The 27,224-nt window shown below is 39.4% G+C and overlaps 1 protein-coding gene across 3 annotated transcripts in view; it reads left to right on the top strand.

Moving 5' to 3' along the window:
* The window catches only part of PIEZO2 (piezo type mechanosensitive ion channel component 2), a 510,005-nt gene that overhangs the window by 435,927 nt on the left and 46,854 nt on the right, over positions 1-27,224 (top strand). For 2 of the 3 annotated variants that reach the window (XM_035029291.1, XM_035029293.1), the window contains 6 exons: positions 6,049-6,138; positions 8,107-8,228; positions 9,296-9,367; positions 13,657-13,763; positions 18,986-19,100; positions 24,144-24,203. In XM_035029291.1, coding sequence (XP_034885182.1) covers positions 6,049-6,138; positions 8,107-8,228; positions 9,296-9,367; positions 13,657-13,763; positions 18,986-19,100; positions 24,144-24,203 — 566 coding nt within the window. Of the gene's footprint in view, positions 1-6,048; positions 6,139-8,106; positions 8,229-9,295; positions 9,368-13,656; positions 13,764-15,041; positions 15,141-18,985; positions 19,101-24,143; positions 24,204-27,224 lie in introns of all 3 variants that reach the window. The other variant, XM_035029292.1, reaches the window with a different exon arrangement.

Here is a 27,224-nt window from a genome sequence, read left to right as displayed (position 1 = left end):
AAAAGACACTTCTCTGAAGAAGACATACAAATGGCTAACAGACACATGAAAAAATGTTCATCATCATTAGCCATCAGGGAAATCCAAATCAAAACCACATTGAGATACCACCTTACACCAGTTAGAATGGCCAAAATGGACAGGGAAAGAAACAACAAATGTTGGAGAGGTTGTGGAGAAAGGGGAACCGTCTTACACTGTTGGTGGGAATGCAAGTTGGTACAGCCACTTTGGAAAACAGTGCAGAGGTTCCTCAAAAAATTAAAAATAGAGCTACCCTATGACCCAGCAATGGCACTCCTGGGTATTTACCCCAAAGACACAGATGTAGTGAAAAGAAGGGCCATATTCACCCCAATGTTCATAGCAGCAATGTCTGCAATAGCCAAAATGTGGAAAGAGCCGAGATGCCCTTCAACAGATGAATGGATAAAGAAGATGTGGTCCATATATACAATGGAATATTACTTAGCCATCAGAAATGACGAATACTCAACTTTTACATCAACATGGATTGGACTGGAGGAGATTATGCTAAGTGAAATAAGTCAGGCAGAGAAAGTCAATTATCATATGGTTTCACTTATTTGTGGAACATAAGGAATAGCATGGAGGACACTAGGAAAGGAAGGGAAAAATGGAGGGGGTGGAATTGAAGGGAGAGATGAACCATGAGAGACTATAGATGCTGAGAAACAGGGTTTTAGAGGGGAGGGGGGTGGGGGGATTGGTTAGCCCAGTGATGGGTATTAAGGAGGGCACGTACTGCATGGAGCACTGGGTGTTATATGAAAACAATGGATCGTGGATCACCACATCAAAAACTAATGATGTAATTCAACAGTCTTACACAATTCACAGCATCTCTGAAACAAATAATACATTATATGTTTAAAAAAGAAGAAGAAGATAGCAGGAGGGGAAGAATGAAGTGGGGGAAATCAGAGGGGGAGATGAACCATGAGAGATGATGGACTCTGAAAAACAAACTGAGGGTTCTAGAGGGGAGGGGGGTAGGAGGATGGGTTAGCCTGGTGATGGGTATTAAAGAGGGCACGTTATGCATGGAGCACTGGGTGTTATACGTAAATAATGAATCATGGAATACTACATCAAAAACTAATTAATGTATGGTGATTAACATAACATAATAAAAAAACTAATGGTGTATGGTGACTAACATAACATAATAAAATTTTTAAAAAAAAGACAAAAAAAAGAAATTAAGAAATTCCTCGGCCACTCTGGAAAACAGTATGAAGTTTCCTCAAAAAGTTGAAAATAGAGCTACCATACGATCCAGCAATTGCACTACTAGGTATTTACCCCAAAGATACAAATGTAGGGATCTGAAGGGGTACGTGCACCCTGATGTTTATAGCAGCAGTGTCCACAATAGCCAAACTATGGAAAGAGCCAAGATGTCCACCGACAGATGAATGGATAAAGAAGAGTGGTATATATATACAATGGAATATTATGCAGCCATCAAAAGGAATGAGATCTTGCCATTTGCAATGACATGGATGGAACTAGAGGGTATTATGCTGAGTGAAATAAGTCAATCAGAGAAAGACATGTATCATATGACCTCACTGATATGAGGAATTCTTAATCTCAGGAAACAAACTGAGGGTTGCTGGAGTGGTGGGGAGTGAGAGGGATGGGGTGACTCAGTGATAGACATTGGGGAGGGTATGTGCTATGGTGAGCTCTGTGAATTGTGTAAGACTGTTGAATCATAGACCTGTACCTCTGAAACAAATAATACATTATATGTTAAAAAAGAAGAAGAAGATGATGATGATGATGATAGCCGGAAGGGAAGAATGAAGGGGGGGAAATCGGAGGGGGAGACGAACCATGAGAGACTACGGACTCTGAGAAACAAACAGGGTTTTAGAGGGGAGGGGGGTGGGGGGATGGGTTAGCCTGGTGATGGGTATTAAAGAGGGCACATACTGAATGGAGCACTGGGTGTTATATGCAAACAATGAATCACGGAACATAATGTATAGTGATTAACATAACATAATAATAAAAAAATAAAAAGCAAAAAAAAAAAGAAATTAAGAAATTCCTTCTAGGAAAACCAGTCCAAGAAGGGTTTAGCACAAGGCTTTTAAAACCGAAAATAGAAGAGTAACAAGAAAGTCTTTGGTGCCAAGTCACACTTACAAGGATCTGGGACACTATGGAAGGTCAAAGACAGACTGGTTGTCTAGAGCCTTCGCGGCACAGACCACCTCACTAGACATAGCTCATTCTTGCCTCAGCCAAAGCAGTAACACAAGCCATGTTGGTCTAGAGACTAGTCCACACTCCCCTTCTCCGACTCTGTGTTTAGAAGAAATTCCTGAAAATGGAGAAAAACACAATTATGTATTATTTTTCAGACCTTAAGTTGAGGAGTGTGATACTCCAGGCTCATTCTAAACCTCCTTATCTATCTTTTCTTATCCTTTCCATCCTTTCAATCTTTTTTCCCCAGTGACCTGATTTTTTCTGTGGGCCACTGGTTCTATTCCATTACTGCTGTCATCTTCTTGAACTCCACCCTTTTTTCAGTTTTTGCCCCAATCTTGTAGGTTTCGGGGAAAAGACTGGGAAGAAAACTAGATATTAAAGGGAATGAAATTGAGATGAGGTCGTAGTGCCCTAGACTGCTGTGTCTGTCTCAGAGACACCGGCCTTGCTAGATCCCATCAGATTTGTGGTGCTAAATAATCTGATAAACATCAGCTTGTATCATATGAAATTTCCCAAAAAATCTATCATTTTGATTTGTGGTTTAGACTAACACACTTCTGTTTATACCACCAGTGTTCCTGGAGACTATTCTTTTCCTCTGCCAGGATAAATAAAATGTTTATTTCAGAAGTCCATTTATAGGGAAGCCATTCCTGGCCTTTGTTAACTAACTTGGAGCCCAGTAAAAAGAATTTTCAGTAGGGGACCTACATTTAATCTGAGGAGCTTTGTGGTACCCTAAGCCCTCACTATATAGATGAACAGTGACTTCATTTCATGTACAAGATTGACCCTGGAATTTACCATTATAATTGTTTTTCTAACACCCAGGACATCAGTTTCATTAGAGCCCAATGTCTTGTCCTTTTTTTTTTTTCTTTTTCTTTCTTTTTGGGGATTTGTCCATGCCATCTTATCCTAATAGCAGTTTTATTTACTCATAGAGCAGCAGGTATTTGTGCGGATAAATATGCCTTTTTCCTTCTCCCAAGCATTTGGTCCTTAGACATCCAGGACATAATAGTAGCCAATATCTTTTCCTTGGAGTTGTCATAATTATTAAGAAAACATATTCCTCATGTAATGGAAACCGATTTCTTTGGTTTAGAGTACAACTTGTGCATGCAAAAGAAAAGCCATGTCTTTTTTTTTTTTAAGATTTTATTTATTTATTTATTTGAGAGAGAGAGAATGAGAGAGAGCACATGAGAGTGGGGAGGGTCAGAGGGAGAAGCAGACTCCCCGCCAAGCAGGGAGCCCGATGCGGGACTCGATCCCGGGACTCCAGGATCATGACCTGAGCCAAAGACAGTCGCTTAACCAACTGAGCCACCCAGGCGCTCCGAAAAGCCATGTCTTAATAAACGAATTTCTGAAGAATAGGCATTCATTCATTGATATACTCATTGCCTACTCTGTTCCAAGAAGGTAGCTGCTTGATCCTGCCCTCACAGAGCTGGTGGGGAGAGGGACATATCAGCAAGCAAACACAGTGCTGTGTGACTTGTGTGATGGTAGGGGACATTCAAGAAACTGTGGGAATTATATCAAGGGTACATAACCACTGGCAAGGGGCAGGAACCAAGGCAGCTTCCATTCTAAGCTGCAGCCTGAGGGATGAACAGGAGTTAGAAGAGGGAGGCAGGGGACACAGCCTAAGTGAAGTTACCAGAGGAAGTTTTAATGAAGAAACCCTGAGAAGCTCAGCGTGGCCAAGACACAGAAATTTGAAGGTGAAGATAGTGAGTGATGACAAGTTAGCTGGAGAGATAGGGAGAGGTCCGATTATCAAGGGTCTTATAAACCATGTTTATGACTTTAGAAGTAATCCCACAGATACGAAGAAGCCAGGGAGTGATGTGGCTATAGTGGTGTTTCAGAAGCCCACCCTGCCTGTGCTGTGGAGGACACGGGACCGGGTAGGTGGCTGCTCTGATGATCCAGGACAGAGACAGTGGCTCTGACCAGGATGGGATAAACTAGGAAGATATGTAAGAGTCAAATTGGCACACCTGGAAAGTTGATTGGAAGGAAGGGAGGTGGGGGTGGAAAGGAAAGGAGGATAGAGGGTGATATGGCTGGATACTGGTTGAAGCCAAGGGTGGTGCCAATCCCAAATGTAAAGAAGCCGAGAAGCTCTAGGCTGGAAGAATGCTGACCACAACCAGGGACTTGTAGGGCTCGTGGGCTTATGAAACTAAACCCATGATGAGTCTAACAGAGAGCTGGGAGGATAGGTCTGCAGGTGGAAATGGACTGAGGGTCATCATGACACAGATGGATTTAGAGCAGGTGAGTGGTTGGAGAGCATGTGAATGAGAAGAGGACCCTGGGGAGCATCCACATTTAAGAGATGGGCAGAGAAGACCAGCAACTCTGAGCCAGAAAGGAAGAGGGAAAGCTAAAAGAGCATGGTGCATTAGGAGCCTGAGGAAGGTTGTTTCAAGGCGGAAGTCCAGCAGACAGGACATACAAACACAAGACTGAAAACTGACCACTGAAGGCAGTGACCTCAACACATGGGGAACAGAGCCCAACACCAGTGAGCTGAGGTTGAAGGGAAAGACTTGGGGACAGTGGCTGTGAGATATTCATGCAGGGACAGTGATGCAGGCTGTGGAAAGTGATGGAAAACTGTGCAGTGGGCATGGATTTTTTTCTAAGGTTAGCAAGATGTGAGCATGTTTGCATACTTCTGAGGAGGATTTGGTGGCAGCGGGAAGGCTGAGAATGCAGAAAGAGAGGAAGAAAGGGCAGTATGGAGCCCCTCAGGCTACAGGGGGGTGAAGGGCCAGAGCTCAGGCAGGCTGCAGGTGAAGATGTTGCCTCTCTCACTGTCCATGCAGGAAACGGTGTCCACGGGGTAGGTGGTAGGCAGCTGAGCAAACTGTTGCCTCATGACTTACGTTCTTTCCAGGAAGTGGGAGACTAGGTTATTTACTAGGAGTGAAAAGCTTTTGACAGAATTCCAGATTTGAGAAAAGTGTAGGGAGTTTTAAATAGCCACTACAGAGAAGAATTTCCAGGGCCTATGAGGGGTCAGCAGATAATGTGCCTGGTCACACCTTTTCTGAACCTCCGACAACAGCCCAGCAAAGGGCGGGCACACCATTGGTTTCCTACCCACTTGGGATTTACCAAGCAGATGTGACCCGATGACAATGGACCAGAATTGCAGATATTAAGAGAGGCTGATGAAATCAATGGGGACCCTAAAGTTGGCTTAAAAAAGTGAGAACAAACAGAAGAGAATGGAAGGATAGGAAGAAGAGAAGCAAAGAGGCAGGAACTTGAACATCCCATTGATGGAGCTTGAACTCCAACTTTGCATTTTTCCTTAGAGAAGCCAAGCTCACTCCATACCCTTTTCTGCTCATTGAGTAGAAAACTAATCTGAACTCACTCCTCCTTGCCAATGGTCCCTCATGGGACAACTATAATAAGGTCAGATGAGCAATGCTTTGCTGAGATGTAAGGTTCTGTGGGATAGGTTTGAAGGGGTGCATTCTGTTAAATATCTTAGAAAACACAAACCGTTTTTTGTTTGTTTTTGTTTGTTTTACTGAGCTCCTACGGTTGTGAGCAGCCCACTCCCTCCCCGGAGAGGCTGTGCCCTGTTCATCCACTGGGAAGGGGTTCCTATACAGGGGTCTTGGGACTCCCACTCCCAGCCAGGAGACTCTATCTAGTCAATGGCCCAAAAAGAAATGTTTTCTAACCGTTAATAATCATTTTCAGGGGAAGGTAAGTAGAAGGATAGAAATACTAATTTGTTCTCTATTTCCTGTTTTTCTCTAGAGGGGCTGAACTTTTCCAGGCCACAATTGTAAAGGCTGTAAAGGCAAGAATTGAAGAAGAGAAAAAGTCAATGGATCAGCTGAAGAGGCAGTAAGGAGGCTTGATTTTACTCTCCTTCTCCTTTCCTTGTAATCGTGGTTTGTCTGATCCTGTTCAGCTGGCTCTCGCCTCCCAGCGAGCCTCAATAGTCCTGAAAAACCTATTGGTGTTAAGGAGCTTCTGGGTATGTGCTCAGCATAAGGACAGTGGCTTATGCTCACTGGATTGAGAATGGAAGTAGTTGAAAAGAAAGAGAGCTGCAATGTGGTGGAAAGGGGAGCTATGTGGGACAAGACCAATGTCAAGTCTTGGTTGGTTCAACTGCTTCCTCTGGAACCGTGAGCAAGTCATTCCAATTCTCTGAATTTCAGCCTTCTGTTTTAAATTAGGGTTCACAGTTCTACCTGGGTTTTTATAAAGATTAAATGAGCTAATGAATGAGACAGGGTCTTTCCTGGTCCCATTCAGTTGGAGTAAATGTTCATTCTATCTGTGGATTAAGGGAATAAATACAAAGTCCTGGCTTTGGAAGGATCTCTAAAGATATTATAATGCACTCTCTCTGAGAAGAAACTGATGACCCATGACATTAGATGACTTAAAATCCACAACAAACTAGAGGCAGTACTGGAAATACAACCCTTGTTTCCCTATATTCAGTTCAAGACCTTTTTTCTACCACCATGTTCTGGATAAATCAAGTAGTGGACTGACTTTACTAGGAGATTTGAGAATTTCTTTTTCAAATTAATTAGTTAATTTTTAAAATAGCCCTTGAAACGAATTTTCTGAGAGTGAAATTTTTACCAGTAAATGTAACTTCTGAGGATTGGTAGCATTTCATTTGGGGCTGGGTTTAAGAGCAGATGGCCATAGAATTCAAAACCTAGCCACTTTTTCCAGGAAAGCAGAGACTCGATCACCCCACCAGGAAAATTCCCCACCAGGAAAATTTCCCAGCTCCTTTCTCCCAGGCAAAAATGTTTGCTAGCATAAATTACACCATCCCATGGCATGGTTATTTCCACAATCAAAGATATGAGGTATATAAACTGTTATATAAGCAGTTATGGTATAACTGTTGCTATTGTTGTTTCTGGTTATCTATATCAGGCTGAGAGAAGTAACAAATTTGGACCCGGATTTAGAATGAGTTCCTATTTACCCATTATAGAGACCTGTTAATATCATTCACTTCACCGAGTTTTTCCATTTGTTTAAGAATAACTCCTCTTAGGTGACAGAAAGTCAGAATATAAAAGAATGAAGGTAATAATCATGGCAAAAGAGAAGCTAAAAGTGTTGTTTAAGCTGCAGGAAGCAGAAATGGCACTTAGCTTAAAAATTTGAGCAGAATTTTAAGAAACTGAATTAAGAAATGGAACACTACGGGAGGGCACGTCTGGGAAGTAGAGTTCAGCGTTGTAGTTTCTGAATAGTTGGGCTTCCTGAATAAGCAGACAAAATAAAAAGCACTGACTCAATAATTAAAGATGCAATAATACATTCTTTCCAGAACTGATAAGAGATTAGATTTGAAATAGAGAAGAGTCATGTGGTCTAAGAATACTTATGAACATCTGGGGAGCAACTTGCTTTTTACAAAACAGTTCTCACACTTTTACACCTTTTCATTGCATCTTCCTATGTGACCTAGACAGTTCCTACTTTTAAAAAACTGCAAAACCTGGGAAAATAAAGGACTTACATGTCATCATTTACTGTGTTCAAAATGGCAACGGTCCGAGGTGTTTAAGTGGATATAAAGTATTGCATATCAAACCTTAGCGTAATTATGACCATATTAGTAAGACTAGCAAAATAACATGGTTGTATACATATACACACATATAGACATCCCCAAGGAGATACTTGTTGCTGATTTAAAAAAAAAAACCTAAGTCCCAAATGTTGGCTGCTTTGTGATTTTAGCAACATCCATACAAGTTTAAACCCAAACTGACCATGTGATGACTGTGGGTGTGTTCTTGGCATTGCTGCTGCTATTTTATTTGACAGGATGGATCGCATCAAAGCCCGGCAACAGAAATACAAAAAGGGTAAGGAGAGGATGCTGAGCTTGACCCAGGAATCAGGGGAAGGCCAAGACATCCAAAAACTCTCTGAAGAGGATGACGAAAGTATGTTGAGACATTTCCCTCTTGTTCAAGTAGCTTGACGTTGAATGATAGCATGATGATGGGTAGGGCTGTTAAATAACATTATTCTTACTCTGCCAATATTATCAATTTTTTTTTAACTTAGCAAGTTTTATCTTCTGACTGTGAATGGGATACATGTATTTGTTTCATAAAGGGCATATTTAATGATCCATGATTTTATGAGCATCTCCTCTTCAGCAAAACAAACTTAATCAACCCATAACTTAGCTTCTGTTTCACAGAGATGTGTTTCTGAAGAAAATGAGCCTGGATTTGCTTAATTTATTCCTTTAGGGAAGATATTTCAGATACACAGTCTACTGTTGTTGTCTTTGATTTCTATAAATTTTATACAAAAATGAAGTATGTATGCATATTTTATGTGGCATCTGAATAATGGTAGCTAAGATATCCTTCAATTATTGTCTGTTCCAATGAAACTGAAAATGAAATATATATTTATTATATCTGATTATAGATTTGTTATATCCAATTAAGTTTAAAAGGTCTTCTTACAAATGTTTGCATGCTTTTCTGTTTGAAGGGAATGGAGAAATAATGCATGGTATTTTCCAGTGCATAGCATCTACTAATCAGCAATAAACTTATATTTTTTCCAAGCATGCTTTAAAATAATCACAAGGAAATTTCTGGTTATTGGAATATATGCATTTTTACAAATTATTTGCCACTAAATTGTCTTATAAAATTTAGGTGATGCTTTTTTCTGTTAATTCAATGGAGAATTCAGTGTGAGATGCTTTTTGAGAGATAAGCCCTTCTTTTTTATGTTTCTTTATATGCCCTACAGTACTAAAAAGGAAGTGAAAATGTGGCATAATGTTCATAGAACACTTAGTATTTGCCTTGTGAAATCAACTTGCTCATATGTGTAAACATTTCAGATTCAGTGTAGTTCCTTTCCCTGACCTCTGATGTACTTTTGCAACTTGTCTAGATTTTGACAATTGAGTTGTTAAAGCGTGGTTTTCAAAATTTGTTTTCTCACTTCCTAAGAATTAATATTTGGACATATTTTATTTTAGGAGAAGCAGACAAACAGAAAGCCAAGGGCAAAAAAAAGCAGTGGTGGCGGCCTTGGGTTGATCATGCTTCCAGTAGGTTTTCTTGATCCTCTTATGATTTCATCGATTCTAACCCTTATATCCTTGACCAGAATTCAGGCGTCCCCATAACCTGTGTGTTCCATGCATGGTTTGCTCCTTGTGACTTGATAGGGGGTCAGAGTTTAGGAAAACTATGATGCGAATGGGTCTCTGGGCCCCGGAGATGGACTCTTCCAGAGAAATCAGCCAGTTACCGTGCTGGCTGAAGAAAGCCCAGCATGTGGCTGACACACTCCCGAGCACCATTTATGGGCTCAGAAAGGGAAGAAGAATTGCTACCACTTTATCTGATTCTGAGGTCCAGAGCTCTGCTCATGTATATTTGTTTTACGGCTGAAAACCCTTATTAAGAATGAGTTTTGGCTCCTCCTGGGAGAATAATCATTCAGTTCAACGTGTTTGTGACCCTCTTTGTAAGGCACTAGGTGGGGATGCCAATGAGTCTCTCCTCCCCTATCCCCAGAGCTTTGATTTCATTTGCATGTAAGGTTTTTTGGCAATTTATCAAATATAAAGATGAGGATCACTTAAAATGCATTTACTTCCTTACTCTTCCTCTTCCCAGTTTCTAAAGGCTCTCAAATTACACTCCCAATCCAAAGCCCAGCATGTAGCACAGCTGCACAGCCCCCAGCAAACTCAGCCATGACCAAGTAAGAGCAAAGGTGGTTTGGAAAAGCAGAGCTTCATAGTCACAGAGAATTACTGTTTCCCTCCTGATCATGAAAAGGAATGAGGAATCATGGAATTCAGTGGCTGTATTTGTTCTGCTTAGCAAAAGAAGTATCACTCACTCTTGGCCAGTGGATGGTCTTAGAATGGAATGATCCATTTTGATCTGACCCTCCTTACATTTGTTAGACTATGGAATAATTACTAATTATTTTACACATTACTTGTAATATCTTCAGGCTTTTATGCCTAGCTAATGTGATCAGACAGGGATTATCACTGAGGCCCACAGCGTCGCACGATGGTGGGAGAGACTCTACTAACAGGATCTTCAGAATCACTAGAAAGTCAATTCGATTCAAATCTTTTGCCATGCCTAATTCTTGGAATCACTGAGATATGATATTGGCTTCTCTCACCCCCAAATTAATTTTTTAAAATCAGCAAGCCAATTTCAGAAAGTATTATACAAAATTTGCTCAGTATACCTGGATGTAATTAAATTTAATCCCAAATATTGAATTTTTAGGCTTATGGATACAGAAGAAAAATCCATGAGTTTTAAAGGGTTTTGTTTCATTTGCTGCCAAGTCAAAAGGCAAAGATTCAGGTCAAAATTCTGTGTGCCTCTTTAATTTATTGTTCATTGGCCATGTTCGTCATGCTAACGGTCCTATAATGCAGTGCTATAAGCCTATTTCTATCAAGTCACAAGTAAACTGTGCCTATCTTTCTGTTTTTAAAGGGCCCTTTGCTAGTTTAGACAGACCTATCCATTTCAAAATTGTGTCATACTGAATGTTTTCTCATTCCCATTGTAATGATAGTTGTCTTTCCTTTTCTTAATCTAAACATTGCATTTTGGAAGGAATTGGATATGGTCTTTGATAATCATCTTACAAGTTGGTAATAATTTAAAGAACTTCTTATGAAGGTTATTGACTTTAGTTTTCTGATTCATTTCACCCTCATTATATCAAGTTCTTAAAGACTGGTATTAAATTAAACGTGCCTTGTTACAACACCTCTTGGTGCAATAATGCAGGGAATGTGTGTAATTCATAGTTTGGAATCAGATTCTGACCATGGTGTTAAAATTTTTCGTGAAATGTGTTTCCTTTTACAGGCTTGTGAGGAAAGGAAAGGAATGAATATGTGGATTATTATTTAGACCATGATGAGTTCCAAAATTTATTTTTAGAACTGGAAGCACTTTATTAAAAGCCCTTATTTTGATGTCTTGAGTCACTGGGCTTTTAAATAGATATTTCATGCAGGTGCGGAGTATGAGAATGTATGTAGTTGGAATACCCTCATGTAAGTCTGTCAATGATACAATAATGTCGCTATGTTGTTCATATTACTGGCAAGCAGTCAAGATCTTACCATAGTCTGTAGGTGGCAAACCTTCCACTTCCATACCTATGTGCACACATACGATCGCATTATTGCTGTTCAATGATACCTTCCATTCGAGGAAAGTACGTCCCCGTGCCTAAAGCAATGACAAGCCTCACTTCATTGTCAAACGTCTGAAATCAAGGTCCAGCTTTCTGGGGATACAGGTGGTAGGATTTTAAAAGTTATTCCACACTCAACACAGCAATGACATCAATAGCCACGATATGTTCATGGACACAGGCTGGAGGCAGGATCTCTCTCTGAACTCACAAATGTATATGCAAGACCTTCTCTACTTCTTATTAGAAGCTAGCACTAAAGAAAACATTCTCTGTGGTTTTCCTACTTTTATTTCAATAACGTTTCATAAAAGAACAGGAGACTTTCCTAAACACTTCCTGCTTTTTTTTTTTAATGTGTTCATTCTACTTCTTGCATAAACATTCATAGTTTTTTAAATGATCAAATCAGTGTTGGGACTGCTTGAGATGAACACGTGTTTGGGCTCCCTGTGTCCATATGAGTAAAAGTCATAGAAGGTATGATTGAATACAATTTAAGCTATCGTTGATTTTAGATCCTATAATGAGGGTAAAATGCTCAATCTTGTGATACTCTGTTTTTACCAAATGACCATGTGACATAGAATCCATGTAACTTTCCTGCAAATGTCTGAGCTTACATGAAGGCATTACTTTAATGGTCTTCTCCACTGTCAAATGTAATGCTGTAACTTTGGTTTGTTCTTGCTTATTCTTACCTTATGTTGTATTGCATTTATTCCCTTGGGCCTGGACCCAGTATTCTGGGCCTGGTTCTTTCTTCAAAATAAAAGTAACGAATTACAGTGCTTCTGTTCAAGGATATAAGGCCCAATTCATTCACTCTGCATCTTCACGGATGGAGGCTTCAGATATGTCTGAAATCATGGGCAAAATTATTTACCTTTTGACCATGTTTAGTAATATTCAAGCAAATAATTTTAAACAAGCCAAGGTTTTCCATTACCTTACAACGTATGAATCCAAAAGAAAACCAAAGACATCATGTGATGTCATCCAAAAGACACCTCAGCATTTGAAAACTTGAATATAACTTGAAAACATTCATATTTTTTCCTGCAATGATGGTACAGTTCTTGTAGCATCAGAAATGTATATGCTGGGTCTCTTTTCCCTGATAAACTTAAAATAATGCTCAAACTGATAAAGATTGGTTTCTCAAATTTCTTTAAGTCTCTGGACATTTCCGCTTTCTCTGCTCCTAACTTTTAACACAGCAATATGTTCTTAACGGGGAAAATATCAGGCAAGACAAGGGCAATCCGTACTGTTTGTGCTTTATGTCTTATGGTCAGTACATTTCTCCTCACACTTCAGTAAGCAACCGGAGCTCCTGGTTGACCAGAAGCCTAACAGTGCTAAACCATACGGACCCTGTCTGCCCTGCCTGCCCTGCCTCAGTCTGTCCCGTGCTACATGTAGAAACAGCCAGAGTGTGGTGGTGGTGTTTTTGCAGTTGTATTCTTTTTTTCATGTTACCTGCCCATTTCCTCCTCATGGCAATGTGTTTGTTGTTGTTGGGTTTTTTTTTTTTTTTTAACTCTTTCAAATGTCTTGCCATATATGTCATGTCCCTGTGTCACGTGTGGAGGAGCCATGTCTGCACAGTAGAAAGTGAAGTGGAAGTTGGTGATGTGGATTCTTGGTCCTGAATCATCCTGATTGGCATTTCTACCACACACTCAACCCCTTCAGACAACACCAAGTCCTCCACTTCACTTTGGCCTCGTCTAAAGGACCCAAATTGCCAAATTGTCTGAATTGTGAAACTCTTAACAGTTTTCCATCCATTATTTTGGCCATCTTGGTAACAAAACTGGTTGCTGCAGAGTTGATCTGATGCATCTGGTAAAATTGACACTGAAGAAGGAAGAAACTGTCAGATGAACCCAGTAGTGGCCAATTTTCTTACACGGTGTAGACAAGGACTCACGCTCTGTAGACCCAGCCATGCCAACACCACGTAGTGTTAGCCCAGAATGAGTTCTCTTCATCTCTTGTCTTTTCCTCCCTACCAACATCTCTTGCTGTGGTCTTTTGTGGAAAATTTGTGTATCTTTGCCGGGGGGGGGAGCATTTCATTAATGAGCCCTTAATGGTCTCATATCTCTTTCAAGAAATAAGTAAATATTCTGTTTTGCTTAGTGGTCAGGAGTGGAGATTATTATTTGTTTGAAACGGATAGCGAAGAGGAGGAAGAGGAAGAATTAAAAAAGGAAGAGGAAGAACCTCCAAGAAGGTCAGCTTTCCAGGTAAATACGGGGTTGGGAAAACCAGGTCCTCCGCTAGTTGAAGAGCTTTTCTTTCTGACAGACCCTGATTGCAGGCCTAGACTTCTGCCACCATGTTCATGTGTGTCATAGCTTCCAGAAGCTTTTGATTTCCACCTGAAATTGTTTATTCCTCATTAAACTGTAATGCTGCTTGCTCTCAGCATCAGTATAATTACTGCAAGAACACTGTTCCCATCAGGTCTTCGTTCACTTGCATCAAAAAAATCTTCTGATGCTATAAACAAAAAATAAACCTTCCTTGGGTGAACTTTATTTTTCTGTTACAAGTAGGAAGTGAAGAAGACTTCTCTGGCATCACTTTGGATCGCTTGAGTGGATTTATATTTTGATATGTGAAATAGCTGATCATAAAAATAAAGCACTTGCTTTGTTTTGAAACAAATGGTCATTTAAATGGTACTTCAAATTTTGAAAATCCATTTCATTTGTGTTGCCAAAGTTTTGAGAATTGATTGAAATCTTGAAAATATCGAGCACAGTTCTGATTTTTTCAGCTTAGTTGCCTTTCCTTTTCAGAACCTGCCAGATCATTCTTAGTTACATAACTCACCAGCCCAGTATGGTGTATCCAGGGAATGTCTAATCAATGCTTGTTAAAGATGAGGACTGGTCAGTAGAGTTACATATGGGGTGAAAGCTTGGTATATATTTCTTTTGTGAAGGAATCACATGTTAGGACTATTATTTCTCAGTTATTATACTCCAAGACACATAGAGGGTTATCCATCAAGCCACATGATGTGTCCATGTAAAGGTCATGGTTACTTTGCTGGCCAGGTCTTCTCAAGCTGGAGGCTTACATCCACCCCTGTATTCCCAATGAAATTAAAGAACCAAATTATTTGTGGAGACACCTTGTTCTGATGCTTCCTCATTGGCCCCATCGCAACCTGAGTGTGTTTCTTAAGACGGTGTCTGTGTGCATGCGTGCGGCTGGCTTGTCAGATACTAATGACTTGTTTATTTTTATCCTAATGAGTTTTCTTATACCCATCACTCCTCATTCAGCAAAGGAGAGAACATGATCATCCTCGCCATGTTTATGGATTACATGCAATGATTATTTTCCTTATTCCTAACCTACAAGCAGAGCACATTTTATTCTAGCTTCAGTGATTGGCACGTTTTAACCTAGTTGATGTAATTCTAGAGGTGAACTCATACGGATGTCATATATTAAATTATTAGTCATTGGTGTTTTTCTACTAATCACTCTTGCTTTGTCCTTCTTTGTAGAGAGCTATTGGGAAGTTTGCATCGGCCATTTTAGCCTTGCCAAAGTCTGTCATTAAACTTCCCAAAACTATTCTTCAGTATTTAATCAGAGCTGCAAAGGTATTTGATGTTTCACTGACATGTGGTGTGTGACCCTCCGCTCTGTAGAACTTTAGACAAGCAGATCCCTGTTGCCCTACATCTGCATTTTCCCTGTTCTATAGATTGTACAAAGGAGGAAGTATAAGAACTTAAAATAGTAGGCAAACCTTTCCAAGGAGAGTTTTGAGAAGCCAAATTTCCTATTATTTGATTCTTGGTTTTCAGATGACACCAGAGCCTGTCGAAACATAGAGAGAGAAAATGCAGATAAACATCTACTCTGTCCTTGTAGTTTTGCCTAAGTCACGTCTCATTTTAAAAGGGTCACATCTGGTTGCATGCATCAGTCATGATGTTTAAAATGTGTGATAACTGTTCTCAGAAAGCTGGTAAAATTATGAACAAGCTAATAAAAGACTCGTTTTGCTCCATCTCCTTGTTGGCTTCCCTTTCAAGTCTCGATCTTCCCTAAATTGGATATCGTCTTCCATTTACTCTTCTGACTTTAGTTCGACCCCTCCTGAGGCTGTGCTGCCACGTCAGGTCTGTATAGCTTCTCACTCCCATGTCACCCCGGAGAGTGTGGAATGAACTGTGAGAAAGCTATTTGTCAATTAATCCAGTGCACAGCAGAAATTATCCAGCTGCATATGCTGTAGTCACTCATTACTGAAAATCATAAATAATGAATTACTATTCGTGTACTTTATAGAAAGCTGGTTCTGTTGACGTAATCTGGGGCAGGCACTTAAACTCTCAGGTCTTTATGCGCATGTGTTAGGCAGATGTTTGGGTAGTGAGGGAGGCCAGCACTTCTCCCGTTTCACCTGGGATCTTATTTAAATGCAGGTTATGTAAATTACGCAGGTCCTGCCTATGGCACTTATAATTCTGTATTTCTCTTGAGCCCCCCAGAGGAAAGACAGCCGCTGGTCCATGTTGAGTAGGGGGGTTCTGAACTTCCAGGTTCTTCCCATTTTTTAAATGCCAAGATTCTGATTATTAGTTTAATATTCAACGTGTTCACTTAGGATTCTTTTTTCTTTTCCCCTTTATGACTACCATATAAGTCTCTCCATTCATATTTAAGAATTTATATGAAAAATTGCAACATAATTATCCTCCATCTTACTTTAAAAATAAAAACAGAGGAGAACCTGCGTGCATCGGTTAAGCCTCTGACTCTTGACTTTGGCTCAGGCTCAGGTCACAATCTCAGGGTTGTGAGTTCAAGCCCCACGTCAGGCTCCACACTGGGCATGGAGCCTGCTTAAGATTCTCTCTCTCCCTTTCCCTCTATCCCTCTGCCCCCCAACTCCCTCTCTAGAAAAAAAAAAAAAAGAATATTTGGGGATATATTTCTTTGGTATATATATATATATAAAATAAGAAAACAAAAACAGAAACAAACAAAAAACTTCTTACAGAAACATAAAATCCTGGGTCACACATGAATTAAAGGACAGTTTATTAAATTTTACCAATTTCAGTGAAAAATCTCCATCCACTTCAGTAAAGTTCTCTCCTGTTTTAAAAATTAAATGCTTTTTGCATAGTACATTTTCAGTAAAATGAACCTCATTTCCCCCAACATAAATGATAAAACTTAAGATAAAATCACATGATCGGACTTAAGATAAAACTTAAGATGAAGTAAATAAATAAATAAATAAATAAATAAATAAATAAATAAAAATTTAAGATAAGCTATCTTCTCTTAAGAATACAGACTAGTAGTGGCAGTTTGAAGAAACCAAAGGTCATTTATGGACATTTTCATGTATTTTCTTCTACTTGGTTAGTGGTATGGATGTCCCATGAACTTGGGTAGTGGTTATAGCTACAATGTGAGAACTGAGAAGTTCCCATAAGAAACTTTTATTTCTTGACTCAGTAAGAATTGGGATCTTTCCTCATACTTTGTTATCATCATTTCCTAAAACAGTTAGACTGACCCCTTATCAAATATTCCTGGCACTATACAGGGTTTGTCGTTCTAAACATTAATAGTAAGATAATTTACCTACAAATAGGGACTCCTCATAAGATTGTCTCCCCCTCTCTTGTTTCCCCTTGTATGAATTATGTGAATTCTCATCTCAGTGAGAAAGCACTGATGAGCTTAATCATTTAGGGATCATAGCTAGAACCAGGAATTTCCTTTTAATAATGGCACTCACCCTTCTTCAAGAGTTCTACAATTCTGTCCTAAATGCCCCTTCTCTCTCTCCTTCTCACCCTCCCTCCCCATTTTCCTCCAGAACAAAAGAATTCCTCCAACTTACACACCTAATACATTCACAAATCCTGAGTTACTTTTTTATTTTCTATTTTGGGGATTCTGGCATTATCTAAAAGCAATATTGTCATAACCTTTTCTTTAAAGGAATTGTCATCGTATGTTGCTCTTAAACCTGAAAATTTCTTGCATTTAGCAGTTCAGATTTTTGTAAAAGAATCAATATTTTGCTGAAGCAACTTTGCTTATTAATGTACTAAACCTCAAAGCTATTCTTTTTGGTGAGTGGCAGGTTTAATAAGCAAGGGAATTTACGTACATAGCAAAGATATTCTTGATGGGGTTCCCAATTAACATGTTTAGTACACATCTACCATGAATTCCTTCATTTGGTCCTTCTTCCAGAGTCAGTTAATCTTTTCATTTTTCAAAAGACTTTTTTGGCATAAAATAGGATTATTTTTGCCTCCTGGGTTTATTTTTCGGAAATAGTACTGATGTTCCATTCGTGTTAATTGCCCATAGATTCAGATTTCTACTACTGAAAAAAGAAATGTTCTTCCTTAGTCACCTATGACCTTTACATTTCCATACATTGAAAAGTTGGATCCCTCTTTACTTTACCTGACATCACCATGCCAGTGGTTTGCTTACCCTGTGTTTTTCAAAGATTTCAGAAATCTGAAAATAACACAGAATACAGTGAAAGTGTCTGGGTTTACAAAGCGTCCCCACAAAGCATTCCTTTAACTTTATTATCGTAATAGAAAACCCAGCTTCCCTGAGACCCAGGTGTGTTTGTGGGTGCATGAGGAGCATGCCTGCTTGGCTTCATGATTACAGATGGCTGACTGTGGATCGAGGTTTTCTTTTGGTTCCTTCTGCATGACTTGGGAGACTGTTGGTGGGCGGGCTGTTGAAAGTTGCTCTATGGTGGTTATCGGTTTTATTATATTAATGTAACCATTTTCAGGTCTTGAATAAAAATGACAAAAGACAACCAAAAGCACCACAGTATTCCTTCCGTAACATTCTGGAATAACTCCTTAACCTTAATATCACATTGTTTTTTCCTCTCCAAATACTAATCAATCTATAAAACCCTTTCTCAAGTTGTTGGTCATAGCTGTTTTTCACAAAGGAGAGTATCAAATGTGCAAAACTATTTTACCAAAATAAATGCATAAATGATGTCTTGTTTTTGATTCAAAGTTTATTTGCAAGGGAAGAAAACTACTCCAGTGACACTTAGCAAGGCGCCCAGCTTATTCCTATTGTGTGTGATACGAAAGAATCAGTAACTCTCACAAGTGGTAGTGGTACATGGGGACTTGGGAGGAATGGTGGTTACCCAAAGTATCTCATGATTGTGATACCAAATGAAATCTATTCCTCCAATGTCTGTTTTCATATTTTATTTCATGATAATGGAAATAGCACAGGTCAACTCAGGATACTGAGGGAGATGGGAGCCGGAGATTTAGTTTGTGCTGGGAGAAAAAAAAAAAAATATATATATATATATATATAATATATTTCCAGAGTCAGGAAGCTTGGTGTTGGTCCCTTTTCTTTTATTCAAATTATTAAAAAGCCAGAAAATAATTGAACTTTCCCCCTTCAGTTTGTTTATCAAGCCTGGATCACTGACCCTAAAACAGCACTCCGACAGAGACGCAAAGAGAAAAAAAGGTCTGCAAGAGAAGAACAGAAAAGAAGGAGAAAAGGATCTGGGGAGGGTAAGTGTTGTGTGAATGCAGGGTCCCACCAGCGCTCTGTTTCTGTGGCCCTGAGCTACAACAGGGAGCTACAAAGGACAAAAGCTTTGGAGGAACATCATTCTCATATTCTAAGGAGTGCACAGAGTTCTACTTGTCCATCATTGCTCATGTCTGACCCCTGGAATAAGTAAAAACATGAATTTAAGTTAAGATACATTTTATAAAATGAGAAGAGGGAGAGGAGCAAGATAAATCCTAAGAAAGTAGAAGGAAAAACTTCATTTTTTAAACAGATGTCAAGTCACAGAAAAAAAAAAAAAAAACAAGATCTATCATTAAGTGAAAAGCTGTTCTTAGAAAAAACTAGTAGGATGGATAAACTTTTGGAAATCTGATTAAGAAGAAAAGGAAAAACACACTTAAACAGTATCAGGAGCCAAAAATGGAATGTAAGTACCAATGGCATCTTCAACATTACCTTTGAAAACATACAATAGGAACACATTTCTGAAGACAGGGAAAATTCTAAGCTACAACTATACACCAAAAGAAAGTGAAAGTGGGGCACTCAGAAAAAATATTTTCATTATGTATATCAGACTAAAGATTAGTATTCTGGATATACTAAGAACTCCTAAAGAGTAGTAAAAGAAAAATTCAACCTAATAGATGAATAGATATGAAAAATAATCCGTAGACCGGGAAACAGAAATAGCCAAAAGAAGCTCAGCTTCACTACAAATGCAAGAAACACAACAATAGTTTGACATACTGTTTTCCTTGTTTGTTTTTTTACCTATCAGATTGGCAAAAGCCCAAACATTTGTTAATATCACTGTTCGGAGCTAGTGGGAAGATAAGTGTTTGTTTGAGTTATAACCCATACAACGCTATAAATGGTGTAGTAAAGTAGTGCATCAGCTTTGAAGAGCAATGTGTGGAAATCTAAAAAATTGTTGGGGCACCTGGGTGGCTCAGTTGGTAAGCGTCTGCCTTCTGCTCAGGTTATGATCCCAGGGTCCTGGGATTGAACCCCATGTTGGGCTCCCTGCTCAGTGGGAAGTCCGCTTCTCCCTCTCCCTCTGCTGCTCCCCCTGCTTGTGCTCTCTCTCTCTCTGACAAATAAATAAAAATTTAAAAAATCTTAAAAAAATAAAATTTTTTAAAAAATATTGAATGTACATATCCTACTACAGATCAGTCCCACTTCTAGATGTGTGGCTTAACTTGAAGCAATATTTGCACATGTGCACAAGACCCATGACTACGAATACAAACAAAAACTTATAATTCTATTCAGTAGTTTAAAAAATGAGATGGATTACAGTTGAACAATGTCAGGGTTGGGGCACTGACCCCCACACAGTCAACCTTGTATAACTTTTGGTTCCCCAAAAATTTAACTACTAATAGGCTGCTGCTAATGACCAGAAGCCTTACCAATAACATAGTTGATTAATACATATTTTGTATGTTATGTGTATTATATACTGTATTCTAACAATGAAGTAAGCTAGAGGAAAAAAAGGCTATCAAGAAAATCATAAGAAAGACAAAATATATTTGCAGAACTGCATTGTATTTATAAAAAAATTACCAGAGTATAAGTGGAACTGCACAGTTCAAACCTGTGTTGTTCAAGGATCGATGGTACTTTGAACTTGACATATTGTTAAATGAAAAGTATTATGTTGCAAATGGCATGCACATTTTAAAACCATTTATGAAACCGTGGAAGCCAACAATGTTCCTCAAGACAGGATTTTGCATTTTTAATGGACGCATATAATAGTGTATAAATGCAAGAGAAAGATCAGGAAGAATACTTAGCAATTAATAACAGTGGTTACTTCTGGGAGAGGAGTAGGAGAGGAGACTCTTCTGTGGAGAGACTGAGATTAGGTGGTTGATTTTAGGGAACTTTAGGCTTATCTGTTATATTTTGATTCTTTACAAAGAAAATAGACATAGATTTTTTGTGTGAAATTAAAAATGTCTTCAAAAATCAAAGAAAAGGAAGCATAATTACTAATGGAATTCCAGCTACAAACTCTCTCTCCTCTTTGACCATTTGGCTCCCTGCTGCCTCCTGGTAGCTTTAATTTTATTTTACTTTATTGGTTCAAAAGACAAAATGAAGACACAGCCAATGTAACAAGTCAAACAGTCAAGAGGTAGATGTGATAATCTGCTGTGGAAACCCATCCCCACAGGTGCCAAGTCCTCACCATGTGTGGTGTTCATTTCCACTCCTTACTCATGTGGGTATGTAAATGTGTGCAGGCACCATTTCCTTTGTTTATTTTCAAAAATGAGTTCATGCTATACAGATCACTCTGGTATGTTCATTAGCAATGTGTCATGAACATTTCTCCAATTAAGTATTTATAAAACTATATCATCCTTTTTTAATGGCTGCAAAATCATCTACAATATGGATATGCATAATTTATTCAACTATCCCATCACTAATGGACATTAAGTTTGCTTCCACAATGAATAATGCTATCATAGATAGCCTCACACAAAAATGCATACAGTCATACATACATATGTGTGTGTATTTAAATGCAAAGCGAAAAGTCAGGAAGAACACAGACTTTCCACAGAATAGATTATCAAAAGTGGGATTTCTGAATAAGGGGATGTGATTTTCTTTACTTTAGTATATATTTTCCCAAAAGGTTTTAGAAATTCACACTCCTAGGTATAAGGTACAGGAGTATCCATTTCCCTGTAGCCTTATCCTACAGAATGTTATTATTTTTTTTTTATTGTTTGTCTTTCAAAGGGATGACAGATGGCTTTTATTTTCATCTGAATTTTCCTAACTAATGAGACTGAGCATTTTTTATTTCATATTTTCATGGTATTCTGTACTTCCAAATCTGAGATTTAAACATTTTTATCATTTTCCATAATATCATCCTGTTGGGTTGTTTGTCCTTATTGATTTAGGGAATATTTATATATTATGGATATTATCCTTTTCTCATGTGTTACAAGTATTTTTTACCCATGCAGTGTTTATCTTTTGATTTAGTTTTGATCTATGTTATCTAAACAATTTTTAATTTTTTCTGATGTCAAAGAGGTCTCGATTCTTTTTGCAGTTTCAGGGTTTCCTTGTTGCTTAAGAAAGTCTTTCCCCCAGATATTATTTTCCTTTATTTCCTCCCAATTTTATTTATATTTTGAATTTTTATTATTCTGTGAAGTAGAGATCTAGTTTGTTTACTTTTACATAGATAGGCAATTATGCTATCCCTGTTTATTAAATTATTCCCCTTTTTTCTAGTGAATTTAAATGCTACTTTTGTCAATATTCAGCTCCCATTTATTCTTTGGCCTGTTTCTGGACTCTGGACTCTGGTCCACTATCCTACTGTCTAGCTCTGGGCCAGTGTCATCTATTTTTGAGTTCAGTGGCTATCGAGTTAGTTTTAATATTTGGTGTTGCAAGTTCCCCCTCACCATCCCCTTTATTTTCTCCCAACTTATATTTACTATCCTCAGACATTTGTTCTTACAAAATTTTCTGATGAGCTCTAAAAATGTGTTTTTAGTCATCTTGTAAATATCTCATTACTCTATTTCATGAAGATGAGTCCATGTGCAGATGCTTACCTTCAGATCAGAGACAGCAATAATTAAAAGGTGTTAGGACGAAAATAGATGTTTATTTATTCCTTTAATATTTATCTAGCCCCTTCTTCTTTGGTAGAAGGGCTTGTCCCTTCCAGATTACTACCAGACAGATGAAGCACGTCTATTCTGCCCTCCTGAAGTGCCCGGAGCCATTATAAGTGTTTCTAGGCTGTAACTCATTTGATCCTTTTAGGAAATGAGATTTCAGAGAGTGAAGGAACTGGCCTAAGGTCACAGAGCCATCCAATGGGTCTGGAATTCATGCAGGCATCCTGACTCCCGACCTTTCTCTCTTGACAAATGGGGAGCACAAGTATAGGGAAAAAAATCCCTAATGATGTAGAGACTGCAGAGTTCCATTTTAAAAATAAACATAGATAAAATAGCGTGGGGCCAGGAGAAAGGAGGACTTACAGCTAAGAGTATAAAGGAATGAGGTGCTTCATGAAAAAGTGTTTTAATAGGGCCTGACATCATTCTGGCAAAAGAAAGAAAAGCTGTGTATGAAAAGTAAAGAGCAGGTCAGCTTAGTTGGTAAAGACGAGATGTGATGGAAAACAGCATGGTAGAAAATACGTTTGGAAAGGTTAATTGAAGTCAGTTCATGAATGGTCTTAGTACTACCAGATATAGTAACAGTTGAATTTTTAGATAAACAACAAATAATTTTTTAGGCTAAGTATAATGTGGACATACTGTATGGGACTTAAACTAAAAAGGTTAATTTTTTTTCATAAATTCAAATTTAACTGGGTGTCCCATATTTCCATTTGCTAGATCTGACATCCTTAGCCTGAAATAAGAGGCTAAAACATAAAGTGGAGCCCTATATAATGTTATTCTATGGGGTGACACACTAAAATATGTAACATCACCTCAAGGTATTCAAAATTAAAATGTCATGTTATGTATCAGGAGTCAACACACTCTTTCTGTAATGGGCCAGATAGTAAATGTTTAAGTTTGGCAGGCCATAAATCTCTGTGGCAACTCGTGTCTGCCAGGATTGGGGGAAAGTAGCCACAATGTGTAAACAAATGGGTGTGGCTCTGTTCATTAAAATCTGAATTTCATATCGTTTTCACATGCCCAAAATATTGCTCTTTTTAAGATTTTTTTCAACTATCAAAAATATAAAAACTGTGTTGAACTCGTAGGCCATTTAACAATAGGAAGCTGGTAAGATTTAGCCCGTGCATCATAATTCACTTATCCCCAGTTAAACGTGATTCTTACTCTGGAGTAAAGAGAATCTGAGAGCCATGAATTCTTACAACTTTTCCCCGTGAACTCTTAAATTAGGCAGAATATTCTAGATTTAATTACAGAATTCCTTTTAGTCCAGAAGAGTAGTGTTGACATTTAATTTACCCTAAAAGGATCTAACTCATGTTTATTGAACACACTCGGCAGGTCCTGTGGAGTGGGAAGACCGAGAGGAGGAACCAGTCAAAAAGAAATCTGATGGACCAGGTAACCACACAAAGACAAATATGAGCTGGGGGAAATTTGAAAATGTTGCTTTCCCAGAAGGTATGTCATGGAAGGCTGCCTAAAGATAATTCGTCAAATACTGTTTCTGGACTTTGACTAAATAATCAGTGTCCCTTGAAATCTCATCTCTAGTGAAATTTCCAAGTGAATCCTTAAAGTAGATCTGACGCTTACTCTGTTGGATTAAATGTTGGATTAGAGTCAGTTTGCAAATTATCTTACCCAAATACCCGTGAAAAGGGATTTGGGGGAGCAAATTATAAATGTCCCGTGGAAGCCACCAAAATAAAAGCACAAAAAATATTGGCAATTAATTTTAAAGGACAGAGAAAGAAGGAGTTAAATGAGAGGTAAGTACAGTGGGGGAAATGAGAGGTACTCTAGAAGCTTAGGCCAAAGTCCTCACTTGACTGAAGGGAGCACCAATCCCCAGTGAGTTTGCTCAGGACTCTACAGCTACTAAGCGACAGAGTCAGGGGCCGAATCCATGTTTTCTAACTCCTAGCTCAGTCATAGTGTCGTTTGGGCTTCACCTAGCATGTGACTGGGAGGAAGATTTTTCCATGAAGGAAAAAAAAAAGCTTCCAAATGAAATGAACTCAAATGCCTCTCTAATTCCATAAACATGCCATTTCCTCCATGTCACAGGGCTGGAACTCCTGGGTACATTATTTCTCAGCAGGCCAGATTTTCAGGCGCTGTTACTGTGGACACGGACACTTCCAAGGATGCCATCTGCTGGCCCCAAATGAGACTTCCCCAAGGCTGTCTAACATGCCTTTGGCACAATTCTTAAACTTGAACCCCCATTTCCAGAGTATTTGACTCACACATATGTGGAAACAGATGTTCTATTATTGCTGCAGAGCTACATACAATAAAGGCAGCTAGCACTTGAGATCACATATCGCTGCCGGGCACTTCTCCAAGAGCTTTAGGCATCTTCCCTGTTTACCTCAAAAACCCTCACCCTTATCGAACAGATAAGAAACTGAGGCAGAGAAAGATTAGGTAAATTTTCCAAGTCTACACAACCACTAAGGGGTAGAATTGGGATTTAAACCCAAAAAAGTCTAAATCCAGAGTGTGTGCCCTTCATCACTCTGCCTTACTGCCTCTCTGGCCAAGAAATAAATAAAAATTAAAAATGCAATTTCCCATGTTAGTTTGTGATCACTCAAGTTAAGAAAGTGTGTGTTATTCGTGTCTCCAAGATGGCAATTTTAGTCTTGCCATCAGGACTGTGCTCCGCAAAACTGTGAAATAATCATATGTATCATCACCACCTCACTGTGAATATGAGAAAAAAAATAAATTGTCCAAAATGTGAGATGCTACTAAAGTTTATTAATAGGTGTAACTTCCAAGTCCTTCAAGCTCAGACTTTCTTTTTATGTCTACACAACGGAGCTGGAGAGTCCACCTAAAGCACTGAGGGAAATAGCACCTTGCTCAGATTAAACCCAAAACGGGTTGCGGGGGGAGGGGCAAGAGCGACATAGGTGCCCCTGGCCGCCTCTGGCTCAGAGTGGCTCTTCTGTGGCATCTGCAGGACCTCCCTCCCTTCAGCTTCATGTGGCAGCTGGCCCCTTCCTGGGCTTCTTTGCTCAACAGACGATACTCTCATTTCCTTCCTAAAGTACGCCTCACGGAACAGTGTTAGGTGTGATGGCATTTTACAGAGGCTTTGGGGGATAGCGCGGGTGGGGGGCAGTGACGGCAGAGGTAGGCAACAGCTTCTACGGGAAAGTCAGTGATCGCCATTCCTGCCTCAGTGGGTCTCTCCCCAGCTGGTGCCTCTGGGGCCTGGCTCCTTAGATCATTCCCACTTTCCTCCCCAGGTACCAGCTGGCAGCTCCAAGATTCCTGTTCCTTCAGTAGGTAGAACTGTTCAACTCTTCCTTGTCTCTACCTCGCCCACCTGGACTCTGTCCTGAGGCCACGCCGTCCATAGATAAACTTCCCTTCGATGCTTCTCCTTTGGAAAAGAGCAAACCTTTCCCTGCGAGAAATTCTGCCTTCCTCCTGGGCAACCCAATTCACAAATAACTTTTTTCCCCTTATTACAAAATTAAATTCGGAGTCAGACTGTGGTGCTTTGGTTGCGGGAAGGTTGAGGGATACCAGTTGTTTTTCTTGGTGGTGGTAGTGGTGCTGGTGTTTTAGGGTTTCGTTAATAAACACTAAGGCAGTTTTTAATTCATTGTGATGTTCACTAAGTATTCGTTTTACTGCAGTCAGTGTTTGAAATTGCTAATAAGACAAAATTTTTCAAATACCCAATTAAAAAATTCACATGGATCAAAATTTGGTGGCTTGAAGCATTCCGTATGTACCAGTTGAGAAACCATTGGCTTACGGGAATGGAGGGGTAAGACGGACAGTTAAGATGCCATCTTTCCTCTTTTATTTTGATTCTGACCTAAAATAAGTTAGGTCACGAGTGTGGAACCTCCTCCAAACTTAAGGATGAGCAGGGAGCTCTTGAGGATTCCCTGAGGGCCCAAGAGAGGCACGCGTCTGCACCCAGATGATGTCCCGGACACAGTGGCCGTCTGAGCAGAGCCTATCATGCTTGGTAGCTTGGCCGGGCTCCCCACATCACAGCTGCTGCTGGGGAAGACAACCCAAGAACATCAGGAATCTCACAGTGTCTGTCGGTCTGGACAGGATCGATCCCATGTGCAGAATTCTGTAGTTGGCACAGCTCAGTAGGTGAAATAGGAATGATGATGATAACTCAGTCGTACCAGCGTGCTCCTTGTGTACGTACTGAGCTCTTTACACAAGAGCTGGCAGGTGACTTAACTGAAAGGCAGCTGCAGTGCCAAGCATCAAAAGTCTTACTGAATCAATAGAATTGTTTCCAGGGCGCCTGAGTGGCTCAGTCGTTAAGCGTCTGCCTTCGGCTCAGGTCATGGTCCCAGGGTCCTGGGATCGAGCCCTGCATCGGGCTCCCTGCTACGCAGGAAGCCTGCTTCTCCCTCTCCCACTCCCCCT

The sequence above is a fragment of the Mirounga leonina genome, unplaced genomic scaffold (genome assembly GCF_011800145.1).
Source record: "Mirounga leonina isolate KUSES-001 unplaced genomic scaffold, KU_Mleo_1.0 Mir_228, whole genome shotgun sequence".
Lineage (NCBI taxonomy): Eukaryota > Metazoa > Chordata > Mammalia > Carnivora > Phocidae > Mirounga > Mirounga leonina.
The sequence above is the reverse complement of the archived record's forward strand: the minus strand, read 5'-3'. Positions and strand labels throughout refer to the sequence as shown.